Source organism: Dendrobates tinctorius, unplaced genomic scaffold (assembly GCF_039654945.1).
Source record: "Dendrobates tinctorius isolate UK_male_01 unplaced genomic scaffold, ASM3965494v1 ptg000173l, whole genome shotgun sequence".
NCBI lineage: Eukaryota > Metazoa > Chordata > Amphibia > Anura > Dendrobatidae > Dendrobates > Dendrobates tinctorius.
The window spans coordinates 8,704,453-8,723,448 of record NW_027361840.1 but is presented as its reverse complement, the minus strand read 5'-3'; the positions used below and the strand labels follow the sequence as shown (position 1 = coordinate 8,723,448).

The 18,996-nt window shown below is 55.3% G+C and overlaps 1 protein-coding gene across 7 annotated transcripts in view; it reads right to left on the bottom strand.

Moving 5' to 3' along the window:
* The window catches only part of KIF9 (kinesin family member 9), a 50,776-nt gene continuing 31,780 nt past the window's right edge, over nt 1-18,996 (bottom strand). For all 7 annotated transcript variants that reach the window (XM_073551170.1, XM_073551168.1, XM_073551167.1 and 4 more), the window contains 16 exons: nt 18,773-18,856; nt 17,883-17,975; nt 17,429-17,573; nt 17,173-17,237; nt 16,548-16,625; nt 12,029-12,097; nt 11,576-11,680; nt 11,441-11,496; nt 10,886-10,976; nt 9,701-9,849; nt 9,305-9,490; nt 8,724-8,932; nt 7,165-7,344; nt 4,978-5,093; nt 502-606; nt 1-423 (listed from right to left, as the gene is read on the bottom strand). In XM_073551170.1, coding sequence (XP_073407271.1) covers nt 316-423; nt 502-606; nt 4,978-5,093; nt 7,165-7,344; nt 8,724-8,932; nt 9,305-9,490; nt 9,701-9,849; nt 10,886-10,976; nt 11,441-11,496; nt 11,576-11,680; nt 12,029-12,097; nt 16,548-16,625; nt 17,173-17,237; nt 17,429-17,573; nt 17,883-17,975; nt 18,773-18,856 — 1,839 coding nt within the window. In that variant the 3' untranslated portion in view covers nt 1-315. The remainder of the gene's footprint in view (nt 424-501; nt 607-4,977; nt 5,094-7,164; nt 7,345-8,723; nt 8,933-9,304; nt 9,491-9,700; nt 9,850-10,885; nt 10,977-11,440; nt 11,497-11,575; nt 11,681-12,028; nt 12,098-16,547; nt 16,626-17,172; nt 17,238-17,428; nt 17,574-17,882; nt 17,976-18,772; nt 18,857-18,996) is intronic.

The window sequence follows — 18,996 nt, the reverse complement described above, 5'->3', positions numbered from 1 at the left end:
TTATGTGTCACCACCTTTATTACAGTATGAGACATTACCCCCAGATTGTTCCCACTTTACAGCGGGGTCAGTGCAGTGCCCTCTGGTGGCAGAAGCTTGTGACAAGGCGCCCTCTGGTGGTAGAGATGGTGCCCGCTGGTGGTAGAGATGGTGACACGGTGCCCCCGGTGGTAGAGATGGTGACACGGTGCCCCCTGGTGGTAGAGATGGTGACACGGTGCCCCCTGGTGGTAGAGATGGTGACACGGTGCCCCCTGGTGGTAGAGATGCTGACACGGTGCCCCCTGGTGGTGACAAGGCCTCATCGGACAGTTATTACATGGCCATCAGCATGGAGGGGGGTTTGCTCTTCACGCTGCTTGTGATTATTCCGGCTTTCTTCTTGGCCGGGGTGAGCTGAGCCTGGGCGCGGGTGTAATTGTGCTGCACGGAGAGACAATAATGTAAGAATTGTCGGCGTCCTCATATAACCGTACTGTCACCATTAATATCGGCACTCGCCTTTCGATCGGTTGTGATTCTGGCGATGTTGAACGGGAGGGCCCCCGGCGGCTCCATTAATATCTCCCGCTGAAGCTTGTCGCATCTCTCCTGCTCGTCTTCATCCTGTAAAATGTAAGGCGATGAAAGGCGTTAAATACTCTGTGCTGCGGGCGGCCTGGGTGTGTTGTAAATTTTGGTAAGAACATTGTCCCCCTTTTTACAACTCCTATGAGTTCAGCCTTTCTCAGTCCCTGCGGCCGGTTGGTATCTTCTGAATTTGAGGTGTGACACCGGAATGGAGGGCGCGCGTCTCTGGCGTCTGCTCCGGACAGCAGCTTATTCACCGGGATCAGCGAGGGACTCGGGGGGTGATCACAGGCTGCACCTCTGTCTATGGGGGCAGACACTCACCAGGGACAGCAGCTTATTCACCGGGATCATCGAGGGTCTCGGGGGGGCGATCACAGGCTGCACCTCTGTCTATGGGGGGCAGACACTGACCAGGGACAGCAGCTTATTCACCGGGATCAGCGAGGGTCTCGGGGGGCGATAACAGGCTGCACCTCTGTCTATGGGGGGCAGACACTGACCAGGGACAGCAGCTTATTCACCGGGATCAGCGAGGGTCTCGGGGGGCGATCACAGGCTGCACCTCTGTCTATGGGGGGCAGACACTGACCAGGGACAGCAGCTTATTCACCGGGATCATCGAGGGTCTTGGGGGGCGATCACAGGCTGCACCTCTGTCTATGGGGGGCAGACACTGACCAGGGACAGCAGCTTATTCACCGGGATCATCGAGGGTCTCGGGGGGCGATTACAGGCTGCACCTCTGTCTATGGGGGGCAGACACTCACCAGGGACAGCAGCTTATTCACCGGGATCAGCGAGGGTCTCGGGGGGCGATCACAGGCTGCACCTCTGTCTATGGGGGGCAGACACTCACCAGGGACAGCAGCTTATTCTCCGGGATCAGCGAGGGTCTCGGGGGGCGATCACAGGCTGCACCTCTGTCTATGGGGGGCAGACACTCACCAGGGACAGCAGCTTATTCACCGGGATCAGCGAGGGTCTCTGGGACGATCACAGGCTGCACCTCTGTCTATGGGGGGCAGACACTGACCAGGGACAGCAGCTTATTCACCGGGATCACCGAGGGTCTCGGGGGGGCGATCACAGGCTGCACCTCTGTCTATGGGGGGCAGACACTCACCAGGGACAGCAGCTTATTCACCGGGATCAGCGAGCGTCTCGGGGGGCGATCACAGGCTGCACCTCTGTCTATGGGGGGCAGACACTGACCAGGGACAGCAGCTTATTCACCGGGATCATCGAGGGTCTCTGGGGGCGATCACAGGCTGCACCTCTGTCTATGGGGGGCAGACACTCACCAGGGACAGCAGCTTATTCACCGGGATCAGCGAGGGTCTCGGAGGGCGATCACAGGCTGCACCTCTGTCTATGGGGGGCAGACACTCACCAGGGACAGCAGCTTATTCACCGGGATCATCGAGGGTCTCGGGGGGCGATCACAGGCTGCACCTCTGTCTATGGGGGGCAGACACTGACCAGGGACAGCAGCTTATTCACCGGGATCACCGAGGGTCTCGGGGGGCGATCACAGGCTGCACCTCTATGGGGGGCAGACACTCACCAGGGACAGCAGCTTATTCACCGGGATCAGCGAGGGTCTCTGGGACGATCACAGGCTGCACCTCTGTCTATGGGGGGCAGACACTGACCAGGGACAGCAGCTTATTCACCGGGATCAGCGAGGGTCTCGGGGGGGCGATCACAGGCTGCACCTCTGTCTATGGGGGGCAGACACTGACCAGGGACAGCAGCTTATTCACCGAGATCATCGAGGGTCTCGGGGGGCGATCACAGGCTGCACCTCTGTCTATGGGGGGCAGACACTCACCAGGGACAGCAGCTTATTCTCCGGGATCATCGAGGGTCTCGGGGGGCGATCACAGGCTGCACCTCTGTCTATGGGGCAGACACTCACCAGGGACAGCAGCTTATTCACCGGGATCATCGAGGGTCTTGGGGGGCGATCACAGGCTGCACCTCTGTCTAAGGGGGGCAGACACTCACCAGGGACAGCAGCTTATTCTCCGGGATCAGCGAGGGTCTCGGGGGGGGCGATCACAGGCTGCACCTCTGTCTATGGGGGGCAGACACTCACCAGGGACAGCAGCTTATTCACCGGGATCATCGAGGGTCTCTGGGGGCGATCACAGGCTGCAACCTCTGTCTATGGGGGGCAGACACTGACCAGGGACAGCAGCTTATTCACCGGGATCAGCGAGGGGGGCGATCACAGGCTGCACCTCTGTCTATGGGGGGCAGACACTGACCAGGGACAGCAGCTTATTCACCGGGATCATCGAGGGTCTCGGGGGGCGATCACAGGCTGCACCTCTGTCTATGGGGGGCAGACACTGACCAGGGACAGCAGCTTATTCACCGGGATCAGCGAGGGTCTCGGGGGGGGCGATCACAGGCTGCACCTCTGTCTATGGGGGGCAGACACTCACCAGGGACAGCAGCTTATTCACCGGGATCATCGAGGGTCTCGGGGGGCGATCACAGGCTGCACCTCTGTCTATGGGGGGCAGACACTCACCAGGGACAGCAGCTTATTCACCGGGATCATCGAGGGTCTCGGGGGGCGATCACAGGCTGCACCTCTGTCTATGGGGGGCAGACACTGACCAGGGACAGCAGCTTATTCACCGGGATCATCGAGGGTCTCTGGGGGCGATCACAGGCTGCACCTCTGTCTATGGGGGGCAGACACTCACCAGGGACAGCAGCTTATTCACCGAGATCAGCGAGGGTCTCGGGGGGGCGATCACAGGCTGCACCTCTGTCTATGGGGGCAGACACTGACCAGGGACAGCAGCTTATTCACCAGGATCATCGAGGGTCTCGGGGGGCGATCACAGGCTGCACCTCTGTCTATGGGGGGCAGACACTCACCAGGGACAGCAGCTTATTCACCGGGATCATCGAGGGTCTCGGGGGGCGATCACAGGCTGCACCTCTGTCTATGGGGGGCAGACACTGACCAGGGACAGCAGCTTATTCACCGGGATCATCGAGGGTCTTGGGGGGCGATCACAGGCTGCACCTCTGTCTAAGGTGGGCAGACACTGACCAGGGACAGCAGCTTATTCTCCGGGATCAGCGAGGGTCTCGGGGGGCGATCACAGGCTGCACCTCTGTCTATGGGGGGCAGACACTCACCAGGGACAGCAGCTTATTCACCGGGATCATCGAGGGTCTCTGGGGGCGATCACAGGCTGCACCTCTGTCTATGGGGGGCAGACACTCACCAGGGACAGCAGCTTATTCACCGGGATCAGCGAGGGTCTCGGGGGGCGATCACAGGCTGCACCTCTGTCTATGGGGGGCAGACACTCACCAGGGACAGCAGCTTATTCACCGGGATCATCGAGGGTCTCGGGGGGCGATCACAGGCTGCACCTCTGTCTATGGGGGGCAGACACTGACCAGGGACAGCAGCTTATTCACCGGGATCAGCGAGGGTCGCGGGGGGCGATCACAGGCTGCACCTCTGTCTAAGGGGGGCAGACACTCACCAGGGACAGCAGCTTATTCACCGGGATCATCGAGGGTCTCGGGGGGGCGATCACAGGCTGCACCTCTGTCTATGGGGGGCAGACACTCACCAGGGACAGTAGCTTATTCTCCGGGATCAGCGAGGGTCTCGGGGGGGCGATCACAGGCTGCACCTCTGTCTATGGGGGGCAGACACTCACCAGGGACAGCAGCTTATTCTCCGGGATCAGCGAGGGTCTCGGGGGGGCGATCACAGGCTGCACCTCTGTCTAAGGGGGGCAGACACTCACCAGGGACAGCAGCTTATTCTCCGGGATCAGCGAGGGTCTCGGGGGGCGATCACAGGCTGCACCTCTGTCTATGGGGGGCAGACACTCACCAGGGACAGCAGCTTATTCACCGGGATCATCGAGGGTCTCGGGGGGCGATCACAGGCTGCACCTCTGTCTATGGGGGGCAGACACTGACCAGGGACAGCAGCTTATTCACCGGGATCAGCGAGGGTCTCGGGGGGCGATCACAGGCTGCACCTCTGTCTAAGGGGGGCAGACACTCACCAGGGACAGCAGCTTATTCTCCGGGATCAGCGAGGGTCTCGGGGGGCGATCACAGGCTGCACCTCTGTCTATGGGGGGCAGACACTGACCAGGGACAGCAGCTTATTCACCGGGATCAGCGAGGGTCTCGGGGGGGCGATCACAGGCTGCACCTCTGTCTAAGGGGGGCAGACACCAGGGACAGCAGCTTATTCACCGGGATCATTGAGGGTCTCAGGGGCCGATCACAGGCTGCACCTCTGTCTAAGGGGGACAGACACCAGGGACAGCAGCTTACTCACTGGGATCATCGAGGGTCTCGGGGGGCGATCACAGGCTGCACCTCTGTCTATGGGGGGCAGACACTCACCAGGGACAGCAGCTTATTCACCGGGATCAGCGAGGGTCTCAAGGGGTCGGATACTTTCACAGAATTCTGCACGTCCTCCGGGATGACGAACGACTCATTGTACCAGATCTCAAACTCTAAGACAAGATGGTAGAACGTTATTAACTGGACCCGGGACAGGAATCCGCCATCACCAATGCTCCACTGTACCCCCCCGCCTCCCCTCCGATAGCCCTTGTGGATATTACAGGAGCACGTGTGTCCATAGTGACAACACAGCGACTAACAGAAGACCATCCCCAAAATCCACCTCCCCTCCCACGAGACAGGTGTCCTGTCCTTGCCATGCTTTATCCTGCTGCTCTGCTCCACTTCCACTATGATCACTGATTCCTGCTTTCTTATCTAGGACACTAAACTCATTGTTGTCCTCCTGAGAGGCTGTTTTAGCTTTCCCCTATGCTTTACACTACAGATCTGCTTGGTCTACATGGGAGGAAGATTTTATACAAGCACGGTAAAGAAATCGGGAAACTGCTGAACATAGACAAGGAGGTGGAGCCTCAATGTTCTTCATAATGGGAGGAGCTTATTAAGGTGAGCTGCTCAGTGGTTAGTACTGTACTATATAGGGCAGCACGGTGGCTCAGTGGTTAGTACTGTACTATATAGGGCAGCACGGTGGCTCAGTGGTTAGTACTGTACTATATAGGGCAGCACGGTGGCTCAGTGGTTAGTACTGTACTATATAGGACAGCACGGTGGCTCAGTGGTTAGTACTGTACTATATAGGACAGCACGCTGGCTCAGTGGTTAGTACTGTACTATATAGGGCAGCACGGTGGCTCAGTGGTTAGCACTGTACTATATATAGGGCAGCACGCTGGCTCAGTGGTTAGCACTGTACTATATATAGGACAGCACGGTGGCTCAGTGGTTAGCACTGTACTATATAGGGCAGCACGGTGGCTCAGTGGTTAGTACTGTACTATATAGGGCAGCACGCTGGCTCAGTGGATAGTACTGTACTATATATAGGGCAGCACGCTGGCTCAGTGGTTAGTACTGTACTATATATAGGACAGCACGGTGGCTCAGTGGTTAGTACTGTACTATATAGGGCAGCACGGTGGCTCAGTGGTTAGTACTGTACTATATAGGGCAGCACGGTGGCTCGGTGGTTAGTACTGTACTATATAGGGCAGCATGCTGGCTCAGTGGTTAGTACTGTACTATATAGGGCAGCACGCTGGCTCAGTGGATAGTACTATACTATATATAGGGCAGCACGGTGGCTCAGTGGTTAGTACTGTACTATATAGGGCAGCACGGTGGCTCAATGGATAGTACTGTACTATATATAGGGCAGCACGGTGGCTCAATGGATAGTACTGTACTATATATAGGGCAGCACGCTGGCTCAGTGGTTAGTACTGTACTATATAGGGCAGCACGCTGGCTCAGTGGATAGTACTGTACTATATATAGGGCAGAACGGTGGCTCAGTGGTTAGTACTGTACTATATAGGGAAGCACGCTGGCTCAGTGGATAGTACTGTACTATATATAGGGCAGAACGGTGGCTCAGTGGATAGTACTGTACTATATATAGGGCAGAACGGTGGCTCAATGGATAGTACTGTACTATATATAGGGCAGCACGGTGGCTCAATGGATAGTACTGTACTATATATAGGGCAGCACGCTGGCTCAGTGGTTAGTACTGTACTATATAGGGCAGCACGCTGGCTCAGTGGATAGTACTGTACTATATATAGGGCAGAACGGTGGCTCAGTGGATAGTACTGTACTGTATATAGCGCAGCACGGTGGCTCAGTGGTTAGTACTGTTTTGCAGCGCTGGAGTCCAAGATTGAAGTCCCATCAAGGACATCTGCGAGGAGTTTGTATGTTCTCCGTATTTTCCTGGGTTTCCTCCCACATTCCACAGACTGATCGGGAATGTAGATTGTGAGCCCCGATGGGGGCAGAGATGATGAGGCCTGTAAATTAATGGCGCTATATAGGTATCACAAATAACGTATCTGATCCTGGATGGAATCGATGGTCCCCCATAGTCCATCGCAGGGATAAGGTGCACGGCCGGGTCTGTTACTGAACAGGCAGCAGATTTCACAGCCGTCGGGTCCTGATGCCACAGACAAATCCTTTATTCACTAGGTCACGAGTCCGGGGTCCACAGCTCACCTGTAAGCAGCCGCTGCCGGCACTGATCCACCAGCTTCTGGCAGTACTGCACCTCAGCCTTCAGATCCTGCAGCTCGTCATAGTCCGCCCGGTACTGCTTCTTCAGGTCCTTGAGTCTGCAGATCCAGCCGAACTCCTGCTCATCAATGATTACCTGCCCCTCATCACTGATGTACGCACCTAAGGGGAGACACACCGTACACAAGGGATCACGGCCTGTGACACTGAGCACAGCACCCAGATGAGTGATGTAAGGACAGTGACTGCACCAGCAGAATAGTGAGTGCAGCTCTGGGGTATAATACAGGATGTAACTCAGGATCAGTAATGTAATGTATGTACACAGTGACTGCACCAGCAGAATAGTGAGTGCAGCTCTGGGGTATAATACAGGATGTAACTCAGGATCAGTAATGTAATGTATGTACACAGTGACTGCACCAGCAGAATAGTGAGTGCAGCTCTGGGGTATAATACAAGATGTAACTCAGGATCAGTAATGTATGTACACAGTGACTGCACCAGCAGAATAGTGAGTGCAGCTCTGGAATATAATACAGGATGTAACTCAGGATCAGTAATGTAAGTACACAGTGACTGCACCAGCAGAATAGTGAGTGCAGCTCTGGAGTATAATACAGGATGTAACTCAGGATCAGTAATGTATGTACACAGTGATTGCACCAGCAGAATAGTGAGTGCAGCTCTGGGGTATAATACAGTGTCGCGTTGCGTGCCACTGTCGAGGTAGCTATTTAGGGAGGGCTAAATTAACCCTTCACGGTTGAGCCAGTGATTTCCAAATTATTCCAGTGTTGCTAGCAACTCAAATGACCACACGGAGACTGGGGTCTCTGTACGGGAGGATCGAGGCAGATCACTAAGCCCCTTTATTTTAGTCACATCTTTTATAATCTTTTGCTTAATTATGCAAGGTTCTCAAGTACCAATAGCATCATTTCACTTTATAAGCCAATAATATTGCAAGAAAACCGGAAACTACATATATGTCCGTACCTAGATAGCGTAGAAAGTAGTATAATGGCATATTCTTCAGAGATTTACACCCCCGCCTCCCTTATCTTATACAGATGGGAACAGTCTGGTTTCATGACAGCCCATGCCAATTATAAAAATTTATCTTACAACAACAAAAACGGAGAAACGAAACCTCCAGAGAATGGCTAAAACGAAACTTCAACTCTGATTTTAGTATTAACCCTTCACAACAGGATGTAACTCAGGATCAGTAATGTAATGTATGTACACAGTGACTGCACCAGCAGAATAGTGAGTGCGGCTCTGGAGTATAATACAGGAGGTAACTCAGGATCAGTAATGTAATGTATGTACACAGTGACTGCACCAGCAGAATAGTGAGTGCAGCTCTGGGGTATAATACAGGAGGTAACTCAGGATCAGTAATGTATGTACACAGTGACTGCACCAGCAGAATAGTGAGTGCAGTTCTGGAGGATAATACAGGATGTAACTTTTGATCAGTAAGACTACAATAACTGATGCTGGGACCTGTAGTCCTCCGCAGGCTGGGTGATTACCTTGCTTCTCCCTCTCCAGTTTGGCTATGTTGAGGTTCTGGCTCGTTGTGTCGATTTCTTTCTTGATGAGGTTTATCCGCTGAGTGACCTCCTTTAGTTTCCCTCGTTGCTTGGCCAGGGTGGATTTATTCTCCTTGAATATTCGGTTCAGTTCGCCGCCTCTTTCTACCTTGAAGTCTTCGAATGCTGCGGCTTTGGGTGGAGGGGTCCTGGGGATGACAGCAGAGACTGAGAAATTCTTGCATCTATAAAGTGCCCTGAAAGGGTTAATAGTTAAATTTCGAGCACAGCGGTAACACCTGCAGTGTGAAGTACAGTGTAAGGATAGAAAAGCAACATCAACCCGTTATGAGTGGATTTCAGACTCCGACAGACAATGTAACCAAGCTGGGGTCACTGATCATTGCCAAGTTAAATCGAGCAGTGCTGCAGTGTAAAGCAGTGTAATAGTTGCTGATGAGACAGAATATGGATTTCAGATCACTCCATACCCCAACAGAGGTGACCAGGACTACGACAGTAGATCCACTTTCCACGAGAAGCCTACAGCTGTCATCCACCACACACACTACGACTCTCACCCAGGTCGGCTGGCCTCCTCTTTTGCTGCCGTCTCTGACCGCTGGGTGGCCATAGCTGTGGTTTCCTGCTGCTCCTTGTTTGGCGGCTCCTGGGCGGACAAGGACATCATAGTTTTCGAAGGTGAAGTGGCTTCTAGCTCCTTGGCGGGGGCCGGGCTCGCTGCCCCTTCTCTGCGGCTAGTGGGACTTAATGAAAAGTGAAGAATGTAAGCGCTGGACTGTGTGCCGCAGCCATACCAACCATGTCATAGACCAAACCTCCGCCGCACGGGGGGCAGAAACACCACCAGTGAGCCAATGCGATAAGAGATCGGCGGTGGCCCGTCCCCTCCGTGGGCTCCCGACATGTCAGACCTTCCTGAGTGCTGATGCCCAGGGCCCGTTACCTCCTCTCACCTGGACGGATCCTTTGATTTCCGGCCTTTGGACTTTTTCGCAGACAAGGAACGGTTCGTCTTGGAAGAAAATGGAGCGGCTCCGATGCCAAAGCTGCTCCCATCCATCTCCCCGACCAGGTGTCCGTCTGCTGCATCCAGCACGCCAGCCTGGAGGAGGAGCACGTGGTAAGGGGATGCGGAAGGCACCGCGGCACGACAATCACGACACAGCCATCCTGCGGGAAGCTGGCGGACAACTTCTGGTCCTGACCAGGGCAACTTAAGTCCAAGGTTTCTCCAAGAGAACACCTTAGGGGCCGATGTCGCACCCTGTGCCTTCCACGCCAGTGCAGCTCTGCTGTTATGGAGGTTGGGGGGGATTCTTGGCCCCCCACTGCGGAGCATCAAGTTCATTGTGTGACCCCAAACCCCTTTAAGGGTTATGGCATCTCCACAGGATGAGTCCACAGCTACATATAGGTTTTCTTACAGCTCTGGCTGCCATATTAAACAGGCCACCCCGTTATTAAATACTATACCCTTATACTCACCCCCACGCACACACCGGCGCCACCAGACGTGTCTGCACTAGGTCTATCGGTGCTTGTGTGACATTGTCGTGTCATAGAAGCGCTGCAGCCAATCAGCGGCTGCTAATGGGCAATTTCGCTTGTGCTTCTGTGGGATGAAACTGGAACGTGGATGAGAGATGTGAGCGCTGCAGCCCATTAGCCTCCTGTGATTGGCTGCAGCGTTATGTGACATTGCTGGTTTGGGAGGGGAGTATAAAGTTTTCTTATCTTACTCGCGATAGGAGTGGGGTAAGAGGTGGATAACCCCTTGATGACAAATGCTTGACCTTTATAGTGATGAAGCCTGGTGTTAATCACCAGCACAGTGATGACGTGGGCCCGACAGCGGACTGACGGCCTGCCGCCTACACAAAGGCCGAGATCTGAGATTAATCGTGATCTAAGTGCTCACATTATGGAGGAACTCGCTATAGTGTGCCATTGGCCACACTGGTGATGCAGTCACATAGGGCAACGACTTAAAGGGGTTAAGTGAATTCACGCGATATATAAGAGATGGTAAACCGTTGCTTTACACTGCAGCTGCACTCCAGGCTAGTTCCTCAGAATACCCAGTATTAGTGGGGGATGTTCTGTGCTACCAGTCTGATCGGCCAGACCCCGTCACTCACCTTCTGCGCGGCAGCGATGGCCGCGGAGTCGCTCTTCTCAATCATGGTGTATTTCTCCCTCAGCCGCGACTCCACCGCCTGCTCCTGTTGGCTGAAGCACAGGGACCGCATCAATCCCCGACCCTCCGAGTCTACGCTCCAGCGTCCCCTTGCACGTCACGTTTAACCCCTTGGGACATGTACAGACTATGGCGCTGCCGGAATAGGTGTGAACACTGGCGTTAATCCATGTCCCAACCCCAAATATCGTGCATGGAAAAAAAATATCTGGGAGAATCAGCAGCCGGTGACTTGTCCCCACAGATCCTAGAGAGTATCAACAGCTAGTGCTCCCCATGCTTTACACTGCAGCTCTGCTTCATCACAATGGCTGCTGTATAGAAGCACAAGCAGGAGGGCAGACAACAGAGGGGAGAGGCGGCCACAAGGGGAGGGGCTTGTATGAGAAGGTGGAGCCTCCACAAGGGGAGGGGCTTGTATGAGAATGCAGCACCTCCCCCAAGGGGAGGGGCTTGTATGAGAAGGCGGAGCCCGGATGAGGCTGCAGACACTCACTTCAGAATCATCTTAAACTGGGAGAAAACTTCCAGGATCTGCCTAAGATTCACAATCTGTGGAGGAGAAATGGAAGGGTTAAACATGGCGTCTGCGTCACCTGCGGTCATCCAGGTGTCAGCATCTCACACTCACATCGATCTCGTCCAGTGTACCGTCCAGATACCGGCGGACCTGAGCGCGGATCTCGGCCATCTGGGCATCGGTGAAGGGCTCGTAGCTGGAGGGGGGGCGTCTGCTCTGAGAACACAAGAACAGGACCCCTGTAATGTCACACCGTACACCACCAGCTCAAGCACCTAAATATAAGCTTTTTCGTATCTCGGGAGAAGCAGAGCTGCAGTATAAAGCACAAGGAACAACAAAACAGTGCAGAAAATGTGTGTATACCAAAAATACCCCCGTGCAATACACCATGGACAGCACTTCACAGGGTAAAGCTACAATCTGCATCAAGTAGTTACTCCAGTCACATCCAGAGCTGGATTCACCATCCCCCAGTCACATCAAGAGCTGCATTCACCATAACCCAGTCATATCCAGAGCTGCATTCGCCATCCCCCAGTCACATCCAGAGCTGCACCTTACCAGGGTGTCATGGATGGCCAGCTCCCGCCTCAGGTGCTCGATCTCTCTCTGCAGGTTCTTACACACTCGCTGAGGACGAAAAAGGAAATTGGTAATTCAGAAGAGTTCTCGGGGAGTACATGGGGGGCTCAGGTTTGTGGGGAGCCCCTCTGTGCCCCGTGTATAGTAACATATAGACATAAATCAGCTCTGTGTGTTAGACGGGGACACACTGTGTCTGCAGTTCCCCCTCATCTGTGTTGGGGGACACACTGTGTCTGCAGTTCCCCCTCGTCTGTGTTAGACGGGGACACACTGTGTCTGCAGTTCCCCCTCATCTGTGTTGGGGGACACACTGTGTCTGCAGTTCCCCCTCGTCTGTGTTGGGGGACACACTGTGTCTGCAGTTCCCCCTCGCCTGTGTTGGGGGACACACTGTGTCTGCAGTTCCCCCTTGTCTGTGTTGGGGGACACACTGTGTCTGCAGTTCCCTCTTATCTTTGTTGGGGGACACACTGTGTCTGCAGTTCCCCCTCGTCTGTGTTGGGGCCACACTGTGTTTGCAGTTCCCCCTCGTCTGTGTTGGGGACACACTGTGTCTGCAGTTCCCCCTCGTCTGTGTTGGGGCCACACTGTGTCTGCAGTTCCCCCTCGTCTGTGTTGGGGGGACACACTGTGTCTGCAGTTCCCCCTCGTCTGTGTTGGGGGGACACACTGTGTCTGCAGTTCCCCCTCGTCTGTGTTGGGGGACACACTGTGTTTGCAGTTCCCTCTTGTCTTTGTTGGCGGACACACTGTGTCTGCAGTTCCCCCTCGTCTGTGTTGGGGGACACACTGTGTCCGGGGACACACTGTGTCCGCAGTTCCCCCTCGTCTGTGTTGGGGGACACACTGTGTCCGCAGTTCCCCCTCGTCTGTGTTGGGGGACACACTGTGTCTGCAGTTCCCCCTCGTCTGTGTTGGGGGGGACACTGTGTCTGCAGTTCCCCGTCTGTGTTGGGGCCACACTGTGTTTGCAGTTCCCCCTCGTCTGTGTTGGGGGACACACTGTGTCCGCAGTTCCCCCTCGTCTGTGTTGGGGGACACACTGTGTCCGCAGTTCCCCCTCGTCTGTGTTGGGGGACACACTGTGTCTGCAGTTCCCCCTCGTCTGTGTTGGGGGACACACTGTGTCTGCAGTTCCCCCTCGTCTGTGTTGGGGGACACACTGTGTCTGCAGTTCCCCCTCGTCTGTGTTGGGGGACACACTGTGTCTGCAGTTCCCCCTCGTCTGTGTTGGGGGACACACTGTGTCTGCAGTTCCCCCTCGTCTGTGTTGGGGGACACACTGTGTCTGCAGTTCCCCCTCGTCTGTGTTGGGGGACACACTGTGTCTGCAGTTCCCCCTCGTCTGTGTTGGGGGACACAGTGTCCGCAGTTCCCCCTCATCTGTGTTGGGGGACACACTGTGTCTGCAGTTCCCCCCTCGTCTGTGTTGGGGGACACACTGTGTCTGCAGTTCCTCCTCGTCTTTGTTGGGGCCACACTGTGTCTGCAGTTCCCCCTCATCTGTGTTGGGGGACACACTGTGTCTGCAGTTCCCCCTCATCTGTGTTGGGGGACACACTGTGTCTGCAGTTCCCCCTCATCTGTGTTGGGGGACACATTGTGTCTGCAGTTCCCCCTCGTCTGTGTTAAGGGACACACTGTGTCTGCAGTTCCCCCTCGTCTGTGTTGGGGGACACTCTGTCTGCAGTTCCCCCTTATCTGTGTTAGGGACACACTGTGTCTGCAGATCCCCCTCGTCTGTGTTGGGGGACATATCCCCCTCGTCTGTGTTGGGGGACACACTGTGTCCGCAGTTCCCCCTCGTCTGTGTTGGGGTACACACTGTGTCCGCAGTTCCCCCTCGTCTGTGTTGGGGGGGACACTGTGTCTGCAGTTCCCCCTCGTCTGTGTTGGGGCCACACTGTGTTTGCAGTTCCCCCTCGTCTGTGTTGGGGGACACACTGTGTCTGCAGTTCCCCCTCGTCTGTGTTGGGGGACACACTGTGTCTGCAGTTCCCCCTCGTCTGTGTTGGGGGACACACTGTGTTTGCAGTTCCCTCTTGTCTTTGTTGGCGGACACACTGTGTCTGCAGTTCCCCCTCGTCTGTGTTGGGGGACACACTGTGTCCGGGGACACACTGTGTCCGCAGTTCCCCCTCGTCTGTGTTGGGGGACACACTGTGTCCGCAGTTCCCCCTCGTCTGTGTTGGGGGACACACTGTGTCCGCAGTTCCCCCTCGTCTGTGTTGGGGGACACACTGTGTCTGCAGTTCCCCCTCGTCTGTGTTGGGGGGGACACTGTGTCTGCAGTTCCCCGTCTGTGTTGGGGCCACACTGTGTTTGCAGTTCCCCCTCGTCTGTGTTGGGGGACACACTGTGTCCGCAGTTCCCCCTCGTCTGTGTTGGGGGACACACTGTGTCCGCAGTTCCCCCTCGTCTGTGTTGGGGGACACACTGTGTCTGCAGTTCCCCCTCGTCTGTGTTGGGGGACACACTGTGTCTGCAGTTCCCCCTCGTCTGTGTTGGGGGACACACTGTGTCTGCAGTTCCCCCTCGTCTGTGTTGGGGGACACACTGTGTCTGCAGTTCCCCCTCGTCTGTGTTGGGGGACACACTGTGTCTGCAGTTCCCCCTCGTCTGTGTTGGGGGACACACTGTGTCTGCAGTTCCCCCTCGTCTGTGTTGGGGGACACACTGTGTCTGCAGTTCCCCCTCGTCTGTGTTGGGGGACACAGTGTCCGCAGTTCCCCCTCATCTGTGTTGGGGGACACACTGTGTCTGCAGTTCCCCCCTCGTCTGTGTTGGGGGACACACTGTGTCTGCAGTTCCTCCTCGTCTTTGTTGGGGCCACACTGTGTCTGCAGTTCCCCCTCATCTGTGTTGGGGGACACACTGTGTCTGCAGTTCCCCCTCATCTGTGTTGGGGGACACACTGTGTCTGCAGTTCCCCCTCATCTGTGTTGGGGGACACATTGTGTCTGCAGTTCCCCCTCGTCTGTGTTAAGGGACACACTGTGTCTGCAGTTCCCCCTCGTCTGTGTTGGGGGACACTCTGTCTGCAGTTCCCCCTTATCTGTGTTAGGGACACACTGTGTCTGCAGATCCCCCTCGTCTGTGTTGGGGGACATATCCCCCTCGTCTGTGTTGGGGGACACACTGTGTCCGCAGTTCCCCCTCGTCTGTGTTGGGGTACACACTGTGTCCGCAGTTCCCCCTCGTCTGTGTTGGGGGGGACACTGTGTCTGCAGTTCCCCCTCGTCTGTGTTGGGGCCACACTGTGTTTGCAGTTCCCCCTCGTCTGTGTTGGGGGACACACTGTGTCTGCAGTTCCCCCTCGTCTGTGTTGGGGGACACACTGTGTCTGCAGTTCCCCCTCGTCTGTGTTGGGGGACACACTGTGTCTGCAGTTCCCCCTCGTCTGTGTTGGGGCCACACTGTGTCCGCAGTTCCCCCTCGTCTGTGTTGGGGCCACACTGTGTCCGCAGTTCCCCCTCGTCTGTGTTGGGGCCACACTGTGTTTGCAGTTCCCCCTCGTCTGTGTTGGGGGACACACTGTGTCCGCAGTTCCCCCTCGTCTGTGTTGGGGGACACACTGTGTCCGCAGTTCCCCCTCGTCTGTGTTGGGGGACACACTGTGTCCGCAGTTCCCCCTCGTCTGTGTTGGGGGACACACTGTGTCCGCAGTTCCCCCTCGTCTGTGTTGGGGGACACACTGTGTCCGCAGTTCCCCCTCGTCTGTGTTGGGGGACACACTGTGTCCGCAGTTCCCCCTCGTCTGTGTTGGGGGACACACTGTGTCCGCAGTTCCCCCTCGTCTGTGTTGGGGGACACACTGTGTCTGCAGTTCCCCCTCGTCTGTGTTGGGGGACACACTGTGTCTGCAGTTCCCCCTCGTCTGTGTTGGGGGACACACTGTGTCTGCAGTTCCCCCTCGTCTGTGTTGGGGGACACACTGTGTTTGCAGTTCCCTCTTGTCTTTGTTGGGGGACACACTGTGTCTGCAGTTCCCCCTCGTCTGTGTTGGGGGACACACTGTGTTTGCAGTTCCCTCTTGTCTTTGTTGGGGGACACTCTGTGTCTGCAGTTCCCCCTTATCTGTGTTAGGGACACACTGTGTCTGCAGATCCCCCTAGTCTGTGTTGGGGGACACACTGTGTCTGCAGTTCCCCCTCGTCCGTGTTGGGGGCCACACTGTGTCTGCAGTTCCCCCTCGTCTGTGTTGGGGGACACATTGTGTCTGCAGTTCCCCCTCGTCTGTGTTGGGGGACACATTGTGTCTGCAGTTCCCCCTCGTCTGTGTTGGGGGACACACTGTCTGCAGATCCCTCTGTCCTGCTGGCGCCTCCTGTGGGCAGTGCTCAAATTACCGCTCTCCCCTGCGGACAATAGTTGAATACAGCAGTAATGACCCCATCAGTCCCATATCTCCTGCTGCGGCTGCATTTAACCTCTCACCTGCCGGTATTCATTTCCTGGAGGTGTGGGTACTCCATGGTGTGCGGCGGTGACTTACCACAGGGTCGCAGCGCTCAACGACGGCCGTCTCTACTGGGACACATCTCATCCTGCTGGCGAAGCGAAGAGTGGAGAGCTGAGAAAACGAGAGGACGCTGAGATCAATAGTGATGACGGCAGGATTTACATTTATCCATGGTGACTCCGTTTTGGATATTCTACAGACATCTGCCTGCGCGTCTTGAGATAATGTCTTTGTCTAAAGACTTAGAAATAACAGAGAAACGAAACCAAAGTGAAACCCCTGGACTCTTCAGCTGGGGGGCAGACTATTACCTGTAGCCGGTGAGATGTATGTCTGCTAATGCCAGCACAGAAACAGAGGTAAGAGGAGACCATGATATCGCCACAGTGAATGTCCAAGAAATTCCTATATAACGTGATGTCATGACGTAATAAAGAGGGATCTGCCGTGATGCTCAGTGTGTCAGCGCGGCTCCTCCGTGCACGTACTTGGATTTGACATTTTAATTTGGAACAGTCACATCTCAGAACATCCTACACTATGTGGCGACAACAGCGGCGGGGTATGGGACGTACACAGCCTAGTTAGGGGGAGCACACCGCTCTCTGCAGACATGTCCTACCCCTGCCTGAGCCTATCACATCCCAGGCAGACTCACCGTCTCGTCGATCTGAGCCGCCTCTCCGTAGATGTTCGCCACCAGGACGGTGATGCAGTTCCCTCCTAAAAATCAGGAGAAGAAAACGAGGAATGTGGGGACCCCTGCTTCTACCTATGTGTGACACGACAGGGGCTACCTGAGAAGTCTCCCACCACGCCCTGCTCGCTCATGGTCTGCATTCTGGGACCTGTGCTGCTGACGCCAGGCCCCTCTATGTTATGGGCTGTGCACAATCCTGCTGACGGTTTCTTACCGATGGAGTCCTTGAGGGCGTGAGTCAGTTTACTTTGCCGGAACGGCACGTGGTCGCGGCGGTCGGCCAGAGCCACGATCGTCTGCTCCAGGAAGGATAGAGACTTGTTGATGTAAGTGGCTTCTCTCAGGACTTGTCCTTCAGACTGAGGAACAGAGCAAAAAGGTCAGGGCTGCTGACACTAAGGGAGTTCTGTGTCCCCGCCGGGGCATACGTCCAAAATCCTCTGCAAAATGGGGTCTGGACGCAAAGCACGGGCCAGAGACTGTAATGATGCAGAGTGAGCGTGTGCTCTGTCGTGCATCATCTCCGTGCGTGTATGCCGACTGGAGGCCAACACCAGGCCAGGGTGAGCATGTTCTCCCCGCAGTCCCGGCTCCCCGCAGACGTGGCCCCCGGCACCGGGAAGCACCGTTTCTGGCCGCTCTGCACAGACCGTCGGCCGTCCGCTCACCCTAGTTTTTCCTAGTCTCTCAGATCCTGCCAGGTCCACCAGGTTAATCTTCGATACCGTGTATTTTGCATCGGATAACGTCCTAGAGTGAGACTGGAGAATAAAAGGTTAATTGATTCCCTGCCGCCGTCTTCAAGGCTCCCAGGACAATGCGCTGAGGTCCAAATCCAGGGGGGCATACTGGATCAGTGGTCCATCGGGGGCAGCGCATTCTGTGCCCAAACCTGAGTGCTGAGGGTATGAGAGAGATCAGAAGGTGTTAATGGTTTATATAGTGTGGCGGGTGGTCTGTGGGGACCCCTCAAATCTATCCTCATCTGTGAGAGGAACATGATCGGGTCTATGGAGCTCAGGGTCCACATAGAACAGGTATCGGGTATGAGACACAATGGAATAGTGACCACAGCTCTGAAGGTGACTGGAGGAGAAGACACGATGGAACAGCAGAATAGTGACTGCAGCTCAGGAGGTGACTAGAGGATAAAGGATAAGACACGATGTAACAGCAGAATAGTGACTGCAGCTCTGGAGGTGACTAGAGGATAAGATATGATGTACCAGCAGAATAGTGACCACAGCTCAGGAGGTGACTGGAGGATGAGATACGATGTAACAGCAGAATAGTGACTACTGCTCTGGAGGTGACTAGAGGATAAAGGATAAGACACGATGTAATAGCAGAATAGTGACTATGGCTCTGGAGGTGACTGGAGGATAAGACACCATGTAACAGCAAAATAGTGAGTGCAGCTCTGTCTGTGGCTGGAGGATCAGACCTGACAGTGAGTGCAGCTTTGCCTGTGACTGGAGGATGAGACGTGAGGCCCTGTAGCAGGCATACACACAGTATACCCAGTATGATGTGGCTGCGGACACTGTACGTCACTCACCTCCAGGTGGACGGTGAAGATGCAGTGGGATCGGGAGGAGCTCTTATTCAGGGTGTGTGACCCAATGATCCTGTTGGTCTCGCCCTGCAGGGAATATAGCGACACTGTGACATAGTGACCTGTAGAGCGGAGCAGACACCGTGCAGACCGCCCACATGATGTGTGAGAGCCGACAATCTACACTTCAGCATCCGATAATCCAGAACATCGTCGTCCACATGGGC